Here is a 20115-nt window from a genome sequence, read left to right as displayed (position 1 = left end):
CATAAAATTCATAAGTACTGCCATGTAACGACCGGTCTGGCGCAGTCGGTAGTGACCCTGCCTGCTACGCCGCGGTCCCGGGTTCGAATCCCGGTAAGGGCATTTATTTGTGTGATGAGCACAGATATTTGTTCCTGAGTCATGGATGTTTTCTATGTATATAAGTATTTATATATTATATATATCGTTGTCTGAGTACCCACAAACAAGCCTTCTTGAGCTTACCGTGGGCCTCAGTCAATCTGTGTAAGAATGTCCTATAATATTTATTTATTTATTTATTTATGGAAAGGCACAAAAAACGTTTCGGCTGATTTCAGAATTTAATTTCTGACAGATGAGATGATGTGACAGCATATGTCATACATGTAATAATGTAAACAATAGAGGATCAATGCCCAATTGCCCATGTAGAATAAAAATGCTGTAAAAAAATTCTAAGTATTATCCATAGAATCTAGTAAAAAAAATACGAGTGGATCTACCTTATTTGAATAAACTCTTAAAATATACTTGAGTTTCTGAACGTTTCTACGACGTTGGCGACAAAAAATCCAGCCAGGCTGATGGTAAGCAGTTTTCTTAGCCTTTGGATGCCTGCACATTCCTAACTAATTTAATTCATTATTTATTTATAGGACATTAGTTGCCTGAAATAAAGTTCTTTACTAAGATTTAACATTTTATGCATCATGTCTTTGGTACTACCTACCTATAATAAGAGTATAATGTAATTCGATGTAATTTGAGACATCAGGATATACAATTATACTAGATAACTTACCAAAAACACAGAGTATAATAGTACAACACCCAAAAATACAAAAATGCACATCCTCTTTTTAGATCTTACATGAAATGAAATGAGGTAAAAGTACCAGTGTGCGTAGCCGAATGCACAAACGCTCACGATAATATCTCTTTCGTAGCTATCTATCTCTATCGCTCTTGCGTATTGGCGCGACAGAGCCAGACTACATTTTTGCAGCGTTTCGCGTCGCAGAAATGCCATTCGGCTACAGTGCTCTCAACACACCAGTACCCGATAACACCCTTTTGTCACATTTTTCAATGAATTAAAAGTTGAATCTATCATCTACTGTTACACTGTCCAGTACTGGCACTTTAACTTTACTCATTGAAATACCTACATTTTATACTTACGTATAAATTTAGTCACTCGCGCGATATATTTTGGGGAAAACGTTGGTGTCCATTTTTAAACACAAGCATGCATGACAAATGCAACTGTATGCACCAATTTTGAATTTTCCTCCTTGTTTTGTGATACGATTAATCCAGCAATCCCAGCATATAAAACCATATAAAAAAACTTTTCATACCTACATGTTTGGTACCAAGGAATGTAAAGCGTGGCTAGAAATATTATGGCTATTGTCAAGAGGCTGCGCTGTTATTCTGCTATATGCGGTGTTAGTTATTGTATGAAAAAGATAGTTTTTTTGAGATTTCACAACATGGCGCGTAGTTATATATTTCAGTCTGGCAAGCATGGACGAGCGATAAATGTGAAAACATCAGGCAGTCCCTATCGCACTATTTTTAAGTTCGATAGGGACGGCCTGATGTTTTATCAATTTTATCATTTATCGCGCTGACCAGGCAGGCAAGCATGCTTTATAGGCTTTATGCAAATGCTCATATTTTTTTAAACGTCACCATTGATTGACAAGCGACCCTGGACGTTTTCAAACAACTCAAAATTCTAGCCTTAAAAAAACTAACAAGCATTTAGTATCTTCGCGTCCAGTTTGAAACTCGTCAGCGGTAGACATACATAAAGGCGGTACATCGCTCTTGCGACACAGTCGTCGCTCGGTCGTTCCTTGTCGTTGTTCGGTGACATTGATACGATACGATGATCGCGTACGGAATTGTGTTTTTGGTTGCCGCGTTTTGCAACGCAAACGGCGAAGATGCGTATTTGCGTAAGTTTTTATTTTTCAATGGCATGCGTTAGTGAAGATAAGAAATTTTACCTTGATTGATTCTAGTTTCAAGGTTTTTGAGTGAAATTGTGTTATTATATTTCAAAGTCAGGGTTATAAACCCAAATTTTATGACTGAATGCTTTTTTTTACAATCTCAAGGAAATTTTTACAAAAACTTTGACAATTTCTTATATTTCTACATAGAAAATTGGATTAATAAAAAAAATCAAGTGTAATTACGAGTACCTAGATATCAGTAGACCGGAAAAAAATAACCGATAATCGGATTATTATTTTCCTAAAAGGTTAAAAGATTTCTAAAAAACGAATAAAGGTAAATTATTTTGTTTATATTATTTGTAATTTCTATTAAACTTCATGCACACATGCTCCTAATTGGGGGCATGGCAGTGCCCCCACCAAGTCGAGCGCAAAGCAAACACTGCCGTACCATCCTTTACAGGAACCATTACGGCGCATTTTCAGGCCGCTATTTGAGAACCTCTGGATAAGTAAAACTAATCCCTGCTACCGCAGACAAAGGAAAAACCATAAAATTTTGCAATTCTAGGCATTGATAAATAACTTCAAGCTTTGTATTAATTTTTCCTAAGTCTTCTCTGGCCGATGACGACCTTTTCAAAGTTAAAAGCAATGAACAATTTAAATATATGTCGGATCGTGGGCGTATCATACCAGAACCGTTGTCAGGACCCGTTGTAGTTGTTTATGAAGGCTTTTCAATAAAATACCATGTCCATATCACAGAATTTACTTCACAAAATCGATTACACATTAAAACACGTTATAGATTACATCCCGCCTATTATTTCGAGCAAACTGCCGCAGCACTCCTAAACCATTTTGCCTGCAGCTCGATCGGCAGCCTCCAATCATCTGTTCATCATCTGTTTTTCGATTCTATTCTTTTAGACAGTAGCGTCCTCTGTGACGTTTTGGCAGAACTCAGTCGAATACCAGCCAGGTTGTACGAAGTTGTAAAACCCTTGTTTGCTCTATTTGTCAAATATAACGTCATAAAACGTATCTTAAACCGCATTTTAGTCATTCTCCGACACGGCCAATCTGACAATGTTCGCACCCTTGCGAACTTAATCTCCCAGAAGAAGAATCCTTGTAGTTTTCGCTTGCAGAAACCAGTAGATCAGTTTCTTCCAAAAAACGCTAACAGGTAACTTCTAGGTACTTCTCCCACACACCATCCTTTTCTCCAACATCGTGTACGTCACTGCAACGTACATCTGTGGACAGAATACAACAATCTGAGGTATCAAAGCTCATCGCTCGGCTTCCCTGACCCGAAGAAAATTCTCATTCTTTTTTTTTTTACTGGCAAGCAAATTAGTTAAAACCAAACATTTAATATAGCACTAACAATCACAATATCATTATTTAGCATCAAATAAACTATTTAAGCAGTAACATATGTACAATCAGGCTAATTTTAGCCGCACAAGGGGTATATTCCACAGAAAACAGCGTGAAAATAATGTTCCCAACAATATGCAAAACAGTCTTTGCAAGAACCTTGCCATAGAACTCTCATCTCAATTAAATCCTTCATTGATTTCCCACAGTTTACTTCTTTACTACTTCTTACTCACTAGGTACCTTTGTTTATCTCAACGACGACGACCTAACTCACGGTAGGTGTTTACATCATTTTGTTCAATTCCTGTCGTATTAATAAAGCGTTGTTCGCCATCATTATGCCAAAAATTTAGTTGCGATTCCAGAAACGTTCAATGATTTCTCACCGAGATGCATTAATATTGTCTTTAAATATCATGGTTAAAATATTTAGTGGACATGGCTTTCATCGCCCGCCAATATAACTCAGGTTAAATAATTTAAGGGCATTCCCTGCGCTAATGACCTTCGATTTGAATGCATTGATATTATGATAATTTGTGCAAGTGTGCAAGCAAGCAAGCAAGACATTATCGCAAAATTACTTCACAGCTCATTGTTTCTGAGATATTTGGCATCAAAGTTAAACAATTTTAAGCCCAAAAACTTTTTTTTTAAGTAATTAGTTTAAAATTAAAATCTCTCTTGAATATTTAGATTGGTCAAAGACAAATCGAAACATGTCGATTCTATGTATGTAAGACACTGCACAAAATTTCCAAAAAGGTACTTTTTTTAGACCATGTTTAACAAAATCTTAAAAATAAGTATTTTTTTTTCTTTCAAATATGGCTCATACGAATAAATATAAAAGATTAAAGAACCAATGGCCGTTTGTTTTAGCCACTCAATTGCTCTAAATGTTTTCAATTAACTATATTGTCAAGTAAAATAAAGGTGACAGCTGGTAACTAGAGCTACCAAAAGCAAATAGTTCTATCTATTTGCAAATTTAAAAATTTTAACTCAAAACTTGATTTTAACTCAAAATCGATAAAAACCGTGTGATGCCCCTTAAAAGCAGGTTTCTAACATAACTCAAATATTTTGGTTGAATGTTTACTTACTGATTTTCAAACACAATGAAATTTTAGTTACCAATCAATACCAAGGTATTATTCAAGTTTTAGAATAGGACTTACAGTTTAATTGTTTGATTGCCATAACACGTACCAAAATAATGTAGTTCCGTTTAGTGTACTGTTCCAACAGAGTTCCCCTTATTCTCCATAAGCACAAGTTATCAAAACATGAAAGATTACAGATTTGTAATTGATTCCAGTATTATTATTAAACCGCTTCCACAATTTAACAAGAAAACATTATTAAATTTTAACTAGAAATGTACATACTATTATGACATTATCTGACTGACACATTACTTCAAAATCAAACAGCTTTAAGAAATGTCCAAAAGGATAAACATGCATTGAGAACATTAAAAGATAAAGAATTCTCAACTTATTTTTTTTAAACGAATGCCAATATAATGAACTTGGCGTTGCTAGGGCTTAATGGCAGAATATTTTTAAAGATAGGTTTTTGTACAGAACACAATACATTAGCAAAATACTGTGCATAATTGGTTTCGCGTTGCCTAGACATGTTTCAAACCACATTAAAGTCAGATACAGTCAAAAATACTATTCGCTTATTAATCACTTTTGAATATAAACTCAGATCATAACACAGGGTGTCACTTCCCCGTACCTGACTCGATCTATACCCGACGAATTCAAAATCTCCAAGTAACGGTACCCACTAACAATTTTGCGTATTTATTTTCAAACAGGAATATCATAATGTATCTTCATTCTTGAAACAAAGATAACTCATTACTTCAACAATATTTAACGTTTGTACATTCTTAACCATTAAACCGAACGGACCGTTTCATTTTTTAACCGACTTCAAAAAAAGAAGGAGGTTCTCAATTCGACTGAATTTTCATAGAGGCACTCGTATGATATATTTAAAACCTTTGGTATCAGATGAAAACTAAAACAAAAAAAAACACATTTGTTCATAGTAAACGGAAAACTTTAAAAACAATTTTATTTTATTTTAGTAATATTTTCACACGGGTCACATGTGCCTATAAAGTCAACACCAAGTGCCAAATAACAGAGCCACATGGGCTTCGTAACAGACATCACATAGCTAACCTCTTCGCCCAGTCTGAACCCCTTAAGTTGCAGTTACGTTGGAGACTGTGCTCTCTAGCCCAGCCCTCAAACGCCCTCTGAACAACCAAGGCTCCGCGTGCAACTACCAACCTTAAGTTCCAGTTACGATCGAGTCTGTGCCCTCCAGCAACCAGCCCTCAAACGCCCTCTGAAGAACTCAGGTTCCGGTAGCGACGGCCAAATCATATTTTTTATATTAACTCGTGTGATAAATGTCTGAAATAACTCACCTACCTTTATCAAATGTTAACGTTACTATTACTTTGAGAGGTTTGTGACCTTAACGCGTTATCTTTTATACTAACGACATAAAAAAAAGACATGCGCGAAGAAATTTGTTTTGTCCTATTACTGGTAAAATTCTTTATGTATTGTATGAATTGAGCAACAAATTTTAATATCCTTCTCAACATGCTAACCCAGTTACTGTCATTTGTTTTTCATGGAAAATATAGTCATTCATTAAGTACCTCATATTAGTGACAATTAGAATCAAAAAAATAGTAAACTTATTCTTCATTATTACTTGAATGTAACTATCAACCTTGAATAAACTTTTTAGAGATACAAACATCCAACAAAATATCACTGAAACATGAAGTTACTTATTTGAAAAATGAAAATTGAAATCCCAATAGATTAGGCACATTTTCTTTGTGAATTTACTATATCAAACTTTAAAAACTTCTAGCCATGACATGGGAAGCTCTAATTTTATTCTTCAATTATAATCGCACAACTTCTAATCCTTGACACCTACGTTTTTTTTTTTAATCAAGCCACTAGTACAGTTTGTAAGCCCAGTCATTTAGTTAACTCGAAATAAAAAAAAACACGCGTTCACCGAAAACAATTCGATTTTATCTAGTAATTAATTCAATCAGATCAATAAACAGTCCTCTCAGAACTCAGGTTATCCGAATGCCAGCAGGCGCTCCAGCCAGCCGCGTAACATCAAATTTAAGAACTCGCCTGACTTCGTAAGCTCCACAGATTTCGGGAGATAGGTCATGCCGGGCGATTTGCATAGAATACGCCTGTCGCAAGGTCTGCGCAACCCACACAAAGCACCAGTAATTGTAAAGATAATGCACGCACACACCTAATCCACACACACTTGTAGCTGGACGCTCCTATTGCGCAATACACGCGCATCATTTCAATGTATGTGTACACGCGAACGATAAGCGAGCGCGATCGCGCACGCACACAACGATAAATATCGGGAACGCCTCGCCTCGTTTCCGAGAAAAATGTCTCACTGAGTGAATCGTTTTGTACACCGTTCATTGCGGCGCAAAACACTACACTGTTTACAATATGTTCCTTGTGTAGCCGCAATGTATAATGAACGTTTTAAAGCACAAGCAAACGTAAGGTTACATGGTACAACTCGGAGTATTACGTTGAATTCGTGTTTTATGTGAAATAAAAGGAAATAAATAGTATTTACCTATGAAATGTTATCCTATCGGCTTCGAAATTATTCAGGTCACTGCGATGTTTGCAAGTTATTATTGCACACTTCGGCATTTTTGATAAAACTCGTTTTTCGTCGGTGAACAGCGCGCGTGTACACTCGATGACAGCGGACGGCGAACTGGCGGCGGTGTAGGCCCAATGGGCCTACATCTGCGACCAGGCCGCGCGCGGCTTGTCCTCTCTATAGAATTTTTTCCTCTGAGGTAAGCTCGTTTTTAATTACTCGTAATCGTCAACCAAATTTTAACTACCAATAGCTAACGTTAACGCTGCGCTACTAAGATAGCACACACACTAAACAGACATAGGTTAATCAATCTAAACAAAATGGTATTACAATATTCTTTCCCACGCTTCACCCGATAATTGTTGGTATACAGGTACTATAATGAAGGCTGCGTAAGAATGCTCAAAATATTTTAAATTGAATTTTCCATAAGTAAACCAGGTTAATTGCACAACATACTGAGCTAAGACGGCTAAACCAACTCCCACATAGTCTTAGTAAGTAATCTGTTCATTTAGTAAGTCTACGTATCGAAACTTCTATAGGTAACATTTTGAACATCAGTTCACATACTCTCCTACGTGCCTCGTGAGGCACATTCAACCAATACAGTAACAGATCATAATAGAATAGAAGCAACTCACGGTAGCATTTAGCAGTCTGGCAGAAGCTTACAGTAGCAAAATGTCAACCAGTTGGATCTTCACGGTTTCTGTAATAAATGTATTGGAACCAACCATCGTTTAAGCAACATTAGCTCCCATCTCAGCAGCAACTCTATCTTCATAGTTCATGGTGCGGTACCTATAAGATTTTTTTACGTTCTCTAGATACAGATTTTACAACAATATTAATTAGTATGTAATATTACATAACATCAAATAAATTAACACAACAGAAATGAATCACAACAAATCACAATTCATAAAATTTTCACGTCAACTGTCAGATGTCAAGTGGGTATTTTTCATCATAACGTTTCCTTATTTTTCACCAGCATAATCATGGGATTTCTTCATTATCTTCAGCATAAAAACTTTTGACTTGACTTTAGGAATACCAGTTTTCTTTCCACTTTCAGACCATCGTTAGGTATTTGCCAAATCTTGGCAACTAGGAGGAATTCCGTAGCGAATTCCAGTTGTTCGGCCCAGCTTCTGATGTCGGATCGTGGGCGTATCATACCAGAACCGTTGTCAGGACCCGTTGTAGTTGTTTATGAAGGCTTTTCAATAAAATACCATGTCCATATCACAGAATTTACTTCACAAAATCGATTACACATTAAAACACGTTATAGATTACATCCCGCCTATTATTTCGAGCAAACTGCCGGATTAGACCGAAGAATCTCCAAAAACGTCAGCACTCCTAAACCATTTTGCCTGCAGCTCGATCGGCAGCCTCCAATCATCTGTTCATCATCTGTTTTTCGATTCTATTCTTTTAGACAGTAGCGTCCTCTGTGACGTTTTGGCAGAACTCAGTCGAATACCAGCCAGGTTGTACGAAGTTGTAAAACCCTTGTTTGCTCTATTTGTCAAATATAACGTCATAAAACGTATCTTAAACCGCATTTTAGTCATTCTCCGACATATATATATAAATTATGATGATGATGCCAACCCTAAGACCAAATTATTTAATTATTATGATGCCAACGTCCACTTTTCATCATCGCACCGCTCGCCATCGACAGGGCGCTCATCCACACACCTTGCAACCTAAACGGTCGCGCACCGTACGGTTTCAGAGGAATTTCCTCCCACGAGCGCTCCGGCTGTGGAATGAGCTGCCGAGGTATTCCCGATGACGAACCAGTATGGGGTTCTTCAAAAAAGGAATGTACAAGTTTCTAATGGGTCGGCAACGCGCATGTAACACCCCTTGAGTTGCAGGCGTCCGTAGTTACGGAGACCGCTTTCCATCAGGCGGACCGGCCTGTTTGCCACCGACGTGGTATAAAAAAATTAAAGAAAAAAATACACTTAAACAAACATTGCCTTTTTATAACAGTTCTTTCTCGCATTTGTATATTGCCAAAAACATTGCCTCAAAAGTAATGAGACTTGGTTTTTTTTATTATACGTCATATTAGCATCTATGACTTCTTCTTTGTTTATATTTGTATATTGCCAAAAGTTGTTATCTGTACATGACCTATGTATGTCGTTTCAGGGCTCTAAACAAATGAAAGTCTGATGGTGCGAGGTCTGGAGAATAAGGTGGGTGGGGTATCGTCTCCCAGCCCAAGTTCTGCAGCTGTTGGCGAACGGTAGATGCGACATGAGGTTCATTGTGTAATAGTTCATGAAACAGCATGCCTTGCGAGTCCCAGAAACAACAAAGCAAAACTTTTAAGCGGTTCTTTTGACTCAGCTTCGGATGAGTTGGTGGCGTTTCTTCTCGAGGCAGCCAAAAAGCACGACGTGTATCGTTCTCATAATAAATCCATGATTCATCTCCCGTAACCAGATCAGTCAAAAACTCTTTACGTCGGGGTCGCAGCAAAAGTGATTGACAGATGGCGACACGGACTGCACGACTGGCGTCGGTAAGGATGTGCGGTACCCATCGAGCCAAAACTTTTCGATACCCAAGCTCATGCAGATGGTATTCCACAGCGTGGTGACTGCAGTTAAGTGCTTCCGCTAATTCACGAGTAGTAGCATCATTATTCGACTGTAGTTCGCGGCGTAAATCGTCATCATTGAATGCAGGTGGTCGCCCTGAGCGTGACTGACTTTCAAGGCTTCTGTCTCCTGATTTAAAACGGTCAAACCATCTTGACATCGTGGCATGGCTTGTACTTCCAGCGCCCAATGCAGTGTTGATATTGTCAGCCACAGCCCGCGCACTGTGGCCTAACAAGTACTCGTATAAGTGTTCGAACTTGTCGCTCGTCCATTTTATTTCAATCTAACTAAACCAATCACGAGGGCGACTTTATATACCCTCACATTAGAAGTACCTAGAATGTTCTACAACATACTAGAATATTATCGAAAACAATTAACTTAAGAAAGGAAATGTATAGAGTTTTGTAGAGTGTGTCATTACTTTTGTGCCAACCCAATACAAGTCAATGTCAACAATAATATATTCACTAACTTCTGTGCAACTTATAAAACGTACAGAATAATAATTCGGAGTAAGCATACGAAATAAAAAGTTACACATTAGCTAACATGTCAGTATTGAGATCTTGACCCTGGCAGTGACTCGCGGCTCGCGGTGACGTAACTTATCAAATGCAAAAACGACTGTCAAACAACATAAATTATTATTTAAATATATATTATAAGACAGATTATAAAAAGTAATAACTAAAACTCAACCAAATAGTCTTACTTAAGCTAGTCAATTTTTGAATTGAATTGAATACGTTTCCGCGCTGAAACGCTATGGATAACCTCTGCGCCAGGAACGACCCGGAGTGGGGGTCGATGCCCCTCTCCTGCAGTGGGTTCGCCACAGTGACACTGACTCTTGACACTGACAAAATCTTTGCCTATTACTGGGTGGATAAGTAGCATTGTTACTCAGAGTCAATGTTTACGTGTTGAACGGGAAATGACTGGCGAAGTGTCACTGTGGGGCGACAATTGGCACTATTCTGAAATACAGGCTACAGGCACAGTATAATAAAGAGTACTATCGTACGTACAGTATGGCAACTCCCGCTCGCCGCTGAAAGTGTCACCCACCCCCTCTCGGTTACCTCACAGTTACCACCTGTCAAATACGCGAACAGTCGACCTGTCATAATAATATCTCACTCATACAAGCATTGTCCGAGAGAGATGGTACGCGTGCAGCGCGGACCGAGCTTCGTGACTGGGGGGGGGGGGGGGGGTCACGTAGTACGAACGCGACCCAGAGGGGAGGTCTTTCATATATTTGATCGCCAGTGTCCGAGATGCATGTACAGGTGACGCCTCTCCTCCCTGAGGAAAGCTTTTGCTTCTGTGCACCACCCTCTAGCACAACTTCGCTTGTCGCGCGCGAGTCCATACTTGAAGTCGCGCTTGATGCATGGACTCGCGCGCGACAAGGCAAGATGTGCTAAAGGGTCAGCACGGCAAGGGGAACCGTCAACTAGTTATTTACTATTGTCTGTACTAAAGTATAACTGTCAGATTATTCATGAACATAGTATATTTTTATTATTCAAGGGCTTGGTCTTAAAATAATAATATATCCTAAAAATTGTAAACAATGAAATGACATTGAATTACATCGTCGTTGAAAACCGGTCCGAACTTCAGCCAGCTTCATTATCACATTTTTAATGTTATACATACATTAATAGGTTGTGTTTTTTATATCTCAGACATCTACCAAGTTACCAGTTAGATAAAAATCTAGTTTGATTTTTGTGTAAGTAATTAAGTATGCTTATTAATAAACGATATTAATAATGCATCATACGTTACGTAAGTATATTATTTTAATAAAATATTTCTGGTTGACCCCGAAATTCAATATTCTCACCTGTCAAAGCGTAGTAAGTAGTTAAGGACTAAGGTAAAAGTACTAGTGCTCGACTGGCTAGTGCCCAATAGATGAGTGTCATGACATCGTCTTGTCATATATGACAATGACGGCAACTACTGGGACACTGTCCATAACTGGTACTCTACCCTCACAACAAAAATTTAAAAAAAACTTCAAAATCATGAGCGCAGGTTTCTAAACTTGGCACTGCAGTCACATTTCCATGAAGCGTTTAAGGTATATTTTGAAGATTGTCTAGGGCTACTAATGGTATAATTTTATAAGGTACCTGCTGGTACCTACGCTAAACTTGTTCAATTGTTACCTTTTCCCCAAAATAGCAAAAAATAGTTTCTCGTCTCTTAATTAACAAATTGTGAAAGAAAATGAGATCAGGGACTCCAGTGCCCGAAACCAGGGGCGGCTCACTCCGCGATTCTATCGCCGCGCTACAAGTACATGTCGGCGGCCGCGAGCTCGCGGCCCATTCAGTGGTGACGACCTTCGCCGGCGCAATAAAATTCAATGTCGGCTACTAATGCGTGCGGTCCGTTTTTTAACGTAGGTAAGAATTTAGAATGGCGGCATTTTGTGAACATCAAAGGAGTGAGCCTTCTGTACTTGTACTATTATATATTCAGTGCCGAAGCTGTAATCGATCCAGCATCCTTCAGGCAGGTTTTTTTTAGTATATTCCATTTATATCCGTTCTTGACTCTTATGTTGCGACTAATTAAATACGGACACACGTATCGTTACGATGAGTAATTGATAACAATGAGTTGGAACTCAATTTCCTCATCAGTCAAGGTATCAGCTCCCGTCCCGAGGGGTTATATGAAACCCACTTGATATTGTTTAGTTTACGTTAGTGGGTATTGAACGCATATGGTGAACGGGTAAAGAATTTCTCCACTTCCTTTCCTCTTGTAGAAAAAGTCTTCTGTGAGAATTGGGATATGAATTACATTGTGGTGTGGGCGATGGGCTGGCAACCTGGCACTGTATCACAATGTCCTTTTCTTTCAACTTAAGGGCACTGAAACAGTTTAGTTTTTTTAAGAAAGCTGAGTTAGTCGGGATTGTTCTAAGCCATGTCTCATGATCAAATCTACTGATGTGCCGACGGAAAGTTTCAAAATCCTGAAATTTTCACATAGGAAAACTTCTGAAACTTTCCATACTTTGTATGGATGGAAACTTTCCATTTCATAAATTTAAATTCCCTTTATTTCTCGTGAAAGTTTCGTGAATTTTTCAAGAAATTTAAGATTTTTTGGAAAGTTGCACATCACTAATCAAATCAGTCCACTAAGTACCTACTTATGTCGGGGTTTTTTTTTTACAAATTTTTAATTTTGTGGTTAAGTTATGCTAATAAGTCACGCGATAGCATGATCGTCAAGGTAAATGTTTGTATATATTATATATACCTAATATATGTATGTGTATTTGGTTATTATAGAAGATATTAGGTAGGTCGGGTACTAAACCGTTTTGGGGCACTGTTCACTTCACCATGTAATTAATGGCATCTTTGGTTACTTTTACGTTATCAATTAACGTATAATCATCATCATCATTATTTTATTTTATTTTTATTTTATTTCAAATATGTTACACAGTATGACAATAAAAACCAAAGCACTGAGTAACTAAAAATACATAAGAGCATAAAAAATAAACACATAACAGTTAATACATTTTATAGGCTCTCATTCTTTATAATACAAGGAGAGTAAAGTACCTACACGTGCATGTAATAGTACATTAAGATACAAGTGCGTAAAAAAAGAAGTTCGAAACGAGTGGCGATAAATTAAAACACGACCGAAGGGAGTGTTTTAAATCGACACGAGTTACGAATTTCCTTTTCGCACGAGTATCGTACGACGGTTTTCAGTACAGATGGCCATCTAAAGTTTCGACCTGGCATATAATGAACCACTAAGTGCGAGAAGTGGTTCATTATATGCCAGGTCGAAACTTCGGAGGTCCATCTGTACTGAAAAACGTCGTACGATACACGTGCAAAAAGGAAATTCGTAACTCGTGTCGATTTAAAACCACTCGTTTCGAACTTCCTTTTTTACGCACTTGTATCGTAATGTACTATTACCTTAGTCTGTGCTATCGCGCACCTTAAAGGTGACTTGTAAACTGACACGGTCAGTGGCACTGACCAATTTTATGAAGAATAAAATTATCAAACATACAATACTAATTGATTTTGGTCTCTCATAAATAATTTTAGTAAGGCAAGGGCAAGCAGGACATTAAACCAATAACCTCCATAGGGCTCAGCGCAGGTATGCTCCTCAATAGGACAGCAGGACATTAAACCAATAACCTCCATAGGGCTCAGCGCAGGTATGCTCCTCAATAGGACAGGCAAAAAGGTACGTTCACAGAATAAAATAATATTATGTACACGTAAGAAATTAAACTTCCTAAACCAAAATTCAGGGTCAAATCGTTTGGTCCCTCTGTCATGCATCCCTATCGACTATTTTCCTCGTACAATGATTGTACATGTTTACGAGTGTACTTGCGTCTTTTGAACAGATTTTCTAAAAAAAAACATATTAGAACTAGGTATGATTGCCGTACAACATTTTAAGTTCTTGCGTTTTGTACAATTTGTTTTTTTTAAAGACACACACGGGTCGAACGCAATAAAATATCTTTTATCCAACATTTCGGCCAAGTCGTCCTGCTGGGTCGTCAGTCTTCCGCGATCACGGCTAGTGCAACGCCGAAACGTTGGATAAAAGGTAAAAACGTTATCGCGTTCGAACCGAGTGTGTTTTAAAAAAATATTACAGCCGTTTGGTTAACCATACTTCAAACGTAGAGAATTGCAATAGTTCTAAAAGACGCATAGATTTAATCCACTAGCCGCAAATACCCCAGTTATCCTTAAACTTGAGCTAAGTCACGGGCTAGTATTAGTATTCTACATATTGACATATGTGTCTATAAATATAACATTTCTCGGAAACTATTTTCCTTTATTTACTAGTAGATCGTAAAAACATATTACCATACCACAAAGTTCAAGCAATGATCGTAAATAGCAATTGCATGTGAACTTGTGGGTAATAGCCGATTATTGTATTGTTGTAGAACTGATGATATATTACATGTACTATATAGTTTACTATAGGTACATGATGTACCTACCTATAGTAAACACTAAACTCCCTTGAGTAGTTATGATATTTATTTATTTAAACTTTATTGCACAATAAAAAATAAGTACAAATGGCGAACTTAATGCCTTAAGGCATTCTCTACCAGTCAACCATAGGGCAAAACAGAAATTCGCGAATGTGACTTATGATGGACATGCACCAGTAATGGGATGGCGTAGAAAAATTCATCAATTCTTTATCTGTGCAATGGACTAATAGGGTGACGCCATCTGTCATAACCTTTGAGTGTGCCTCCTCATTGCAATAATCCTACTTTGTTATGAATTATGATATTTGGGCCATTTTTTTCAAAGTTGTCCACCCTACTTTTTTTTTAGATTTGGAAATTTTTATGTGTTTTCCACTCAGAATCGCGAGCTCTTTCAATCCTAATAGGAGAAAAAAAGTGTCCCAAAGTTTTTTTCCAATTCCGTTACCATTTTTTCATACATTTTGTATGGCGGTAACGGAATGGAAGGTTCGAAAAAATGTATGGAAATCGTGGGACATTTTTTTTCTTCTATCAGGATCGAAAGAGCTCTCGATTCTGAGTATGAATCGCGTAAAAAATACCCATGTTACAAAAAAAGTGGGGTGGACAACTTTGAAAAAAATGGCCCATTTATGTATATTAATAATATAATAATAATGGCAGGTAGTCACATTTAGTGTAATGCATTATTACTGAGTACCTAGTGCAATAATAGCACATAATTATAAACGATATAATACGTCGCCGTGATTATTAATGTTACCTACATAAAAAATCAATCAAGTTGCGTTCACAATAGAGATAAAATTTCGTCATGTTTGCCCTGATTATCTGTTGGAAAACTGGGAATTTTTCACCATAAGACAGTATTTAGAAGATTTTCAAAATACGGAATAGGGAACTTGACTGTTCTTAAAATAAAATATTTTATACCATGCGAAATAAAGCATCGGATAAGGAAAACATGGACAGAAGTTTTTTTAAATCCAATTTCTATTTAATAAGTCAGGTAGAAATATATAAAGCAACTGAATTGACCGTGACGTCACTCAATTCGATTTCATATTAATTCCATATTAGCAAGTAGTTCAAATTCGTTTTGACTGTTCTTAAAAAGAAGCTGATTTGACTAGGAGGCAAGTACCCTATTGCCAGGACTTAAGCATAAACCATGTATGGTGCTCATGAGCAGCGTGACTTGACCTAAGGAACTAAATGTTTTTCACTTATGCGATTTTTAAGCATGTTCCGAAGGTCTATAGGTCAAAGAGCCACTAGTTGTTTATGGGGAAGTAACTACGGCATATAAATTTATTGACAGGCTAACATGAGACAGGTACGGCACCTGAATAGCCAAGTCGATGTCGTTTAAATGGTATTCTCTCTATTACTCTTGCATATCGCTACGGCGCAAACGCGAAAGCAAACGTAAATTACTTGAAAATAATAAGGTTAGATACTTTGACAGCATACGCCACACACTTATAAGTTTTTTTTTATGGGATAGAAGGCAAACGAGCAGACAGGTCGCCTGATGGTAAACGATCATCGCGCCATCCATGGACACCCGAAACACCAGAGGTGTTGGAGGTGCGTTGCCGGCCTTTAAGATGTGTGTACGCTCTTTTCTTGAACATTTGAAGGTCGTATCGGTCCGGAAATACCGCAGGCGACAATTCATGTTGTCCATGGTTGCTCATTCCGTTATCTATTCTTGGTATTCAAGACTAACGCCCACCTTTCATTGATTCCAGCGCCCTACATCAAGCAATGCAGCTACACCGACCCCGACTTCGCGGCCTGCGTAAAGAAGCAGGTCATCCTGTCGCTGCCACAGTTCACGAAGGGAATCCCAGAGCTGGGAGTTCCCTCGATAGACCCTATCAACTTGGATGACATAATTATAGACGGCAACGGGCTCAAGCTGTCATTGAGGAAGGCGCAAATGCATGGACTTAGCACCGTCGATGTGACTGATCTCAAGTAAGCATATTCTCTGGCATAGTCGTAATTTTCTCTTAGTTCTCAAAGCGGACCCCAGGCTCCCATGAGCCGTGGCAGATGCCGGGATAACGAAGGGAGGATGATTAGCAATTTTCCCTCACTATAAAGCAGGAGGTTCCTTTGCGGCATCCTAACGCTGCCTCAGTTCACAAAGGGCATCCCGGAGCTGGGAGTTCCCTCCATAGACCCTATCAACTTGGATGATATCATTATAGACGGGAACGGGCTTAAGCTATCCTTGAGGAAGGCTCAGATGCATGGGCTTAGCACCGTCGATGTGACAGATCTCAAGTAAGAAATTTTTTCGTCGTAGTTTGTATTGTCTTCTTGCCTCCTAAGAAGGAAGAAAAGTACCCGTTCCGAATGGGTGGTGTAATATCCTAACCGCAAAATTAAAATTAAAAAACAAAACTCTAGACCGATTTTCATGAAACATGGCTAAGAACACTCCCGACTAACTCAGTCTAAATCGGTCCATCCGTTTGGGAGCTACTATGCCACAGACAGACACAGACAGACAGACAGACAGGCAGACAAACAAACAGACAGACAAACACGTCAAACTTATAACACCCCATTTGTTTTTGCGTCGGGGTCAAAAATAAATGTTCGAAATAAAGGACGTACAAGTACTTACCTACAGTGTACTTAAGTAAGTACAATATACAATGTACTAAATGACGTAAAATTGATAACAGTTTTGATTATATGATTCTGCAGTAAGAATTCCCAGTATTCTTTGTCTATAAAAAGTGTTAGTTGATGGATAAGCAGTTAAAAGAGGATTAATCTTCCATCGATTATCTACCTTTAGTACCTGCGCAATTACGATAAAGTTGTAGTATCGATATCACAATGTTGTAAATTACAGGAAATTATTGGTAATTAAGTATTTAGAAGACCGGTTTTACATACAAACTCAGCTTTTCCCCAAGGCCATTTTCTTCATCCAGAAATATTGGCATTATCAAAAACGTTTTAGACAATATGATTAATATAAATTATAGAACTGCCCTTACACTACAGTGTTATTTTGATTAAATGCTCAATTAATATTAATTTTAAAATTAGTTATGTCTCCCAATTTTGACAAAAATTTAAAAATTAACCAAAAAATGTGTTAAAATATTTCCAATTTTCAATATGCAGGGAGGACATTGAAGACATCCATTAATGACAATGACTTAAGCAGTAAGATAGTACTCTTTATTATACTGTGACTTAAGTGTCATCTACAGGTACAATGTCAAGCACTGGTGCATTACTGCAGCAAACTAGATCTAGATATAGAATAAATATATTGAGAACAAAGTCCGCTTATAATAAATAAGTATATATTTTCTTATTTTATGTCCGATGCGGTTCGACTTGACAGCATTCATATGGTCACCGGATAGAACCAAACGAGTTTAAAGTCTTCAGTTTTTTACAAAAAGCAAGAAGACTTGTTATTCTTCAACTTGTTTACCTAATTATAGCCTAACGTCGAGTATACAGAGTGGCTTCAGTCACCCGCAGCAGCATAATTAACTAAAGTTTGATTAAAAATATATGACTACCGCCATGTTGCGGAATTTCATTAGAACTAATTTCTTCATACTATACTGAACTGACACTCTACATCAGAATAACAGCGCCCTGCTGACAAAAAAAAATATTGGGGACACCTTACACAGATCAACTCAGCCCCAAACTAAGCAAAGCTATGAGTGCTAAGCGACGATATACATACTTAAATAGATAAATACATACTTATATACATAGAAAACATTCATGACTCAGGAACAAATATCTGTGCTCATCACACAAATAAATACCCTTACCGGGATTCGCACCCAGGACCGCGGCTTAGCAGGCAGGGTCACTACCGACTAAGCCAGACCGGTCGCCAATAGTCATATCTGCCCCTCTAGCACAACTTGCCTTGTCGCGCGCGAGTCCATACTTGAAGTCGCGCTTGATGTATGGAGTCGCGCGCGACAAGGCAAGTTGTGCTAAAGGGTCTGGTCAGGCTTTACATAGCTATTATTTATTATTATTATGAGCCTATTGTGTCCCACTGCTGGGCAAAGGCCTCCCCCCTCTTTTTCCATTTCTCTCGGTATTGTGCGACAACTGACCAGTCTCTCAAAAAGGAATCTAAGTTATCCCGCCATCGCCGACGAGGTCTGCCGGATCCTCGATTTGACTCGAGGGGCTCCCACTGCGTGGTAGTCTTGGCCCATAAGTCATCCGGCATGCGACAGACGTGGCCAGCCCAGTCCCACTTTAACTTGGCCGCTTTCCGAGCTACATCAATTATCTGAGTTTTTGAGCGCAGAGACTAAGGGACCGAATCCGGAACACTAGTTCCGGATTCGGTCCCTTAGTCTCACACCTAGTATGCTGCGCTCCATACATAGCTCTGTGGCAAACCCCGAGTTTGGACTTCTGAGCTTCCGTCAAAGACCAAGTCTGAGCACCGTAAGTGAGGACTGGAAGTATGCACATGTCCATGAGCCTACGTTTGAGTGACAGAGGTAGGCCTCCCTTCATGAGGGGTTTCATTGACCAATAGCTATGTGAGGAGGTATTCGGATACCTACACACAGCATGAGGGACTCGAAAGATTTAAAGCACGCATTTCAGAGATTAAAAGAAGGAAAGAAATTGGCATGAATTGAAACTTTTTTCGGCAAATTTTAAATGTATTTTCACTTTAAAAGTAAATGTCGTTAGTAAAACTGGCACTTAAAATGAATTAAATAAATAAATGTAAATAAATATTATAGGAAATTCTTACACAGATCGCCTGAGTCCCACGGTAAGCTCAAGAAGGCTTGTATTGCAGGAACTCAGACAACGATATATATAATATACAAATACTTATATACATAGAAAACATCCATGACTCAGGAACAAATTATATGTGTTCATCACACAAATAAATGCCCTTACCGGGATTCGAACCCGGGACCGCGGTGTAGCAGGCAGGGTCACTACGCGCTAGGCCAGACCGGTCGTCAACTGTTACAATTTTCTATTAAAACCTAGTTTTTGAAATGTTACTTGTTACTTTTCTGGGTGCGCCAAAGTTCATATAAAATTGTTATATAGATTATTGGTAGTCCGAAAATGTTTCTCATACAATTTTACATTATAACGATCATTATTTATAACAATTTTATGTTAATAACTATCGTAACTTCGAATTACTTATGTTCATAATGTCATTCATCATAAATACGTTTTATACTAATGTTTATGTTTATATACTTATTGATTATAACGATTGCGAGTAATATAATTTATCGTTATATTATTGTTAACACAACACACATCACATGTGACAGTCCAGTTAGGTGCGACGACGAGCGTAGCGAGGAGGAGC

The 20115-nt window shown here is 38.1% G+C and overlaps 1 protein-coding gene across 1 annotated transcript in view; it reads left to right on the top strand.

Annotated features, from left to right (window-relative positions):
- The first annotated feature begins 1791 nt into the window (after positions 1–1791).
- The window catches only part of LOC125228478 (circadian clock-controlled protein daywake-like), a 46486-nt gene continuing 28162 nt past the window's right edge, over positions 1792–20115 (top strand). Inside the window, exons 1-2 of the mRNA XM_048133040.1 lie at positions 1792–1949; positions 16496–16724. Of these exons, the coding sequence (XP_047988997.1) occupies positions 1880–1949; positions 16496–16724 (299 nt within the window). The 5' untranslated portion in view covers positions 1792–1879. The remainder of the gene's footprint in view (positions 1950–16495; positions 16725–20115) is intronic.

The sequence above is a fragment of the Leguminivora glycinivorella genome, chromosome 8 (genome assembly GCF_023078275.1).
Source record: "Leguminivora glycinivorella isolate SPB_JAAS2020 chromosome 8, LegGlyc_1.1, whole genome shotgun sequence".
Lineage (NCBI taxonomy): Eukaryota > Metazoa > Arthropoda > Insecta > Lepidoptera > Tortricidae > Leguminivora > Leguminivora glycinivorella.
Note: the sequence above shows the minus strand (reverse complement) of the source record. Positions and strands in the feature narration are given on the sequence as shown.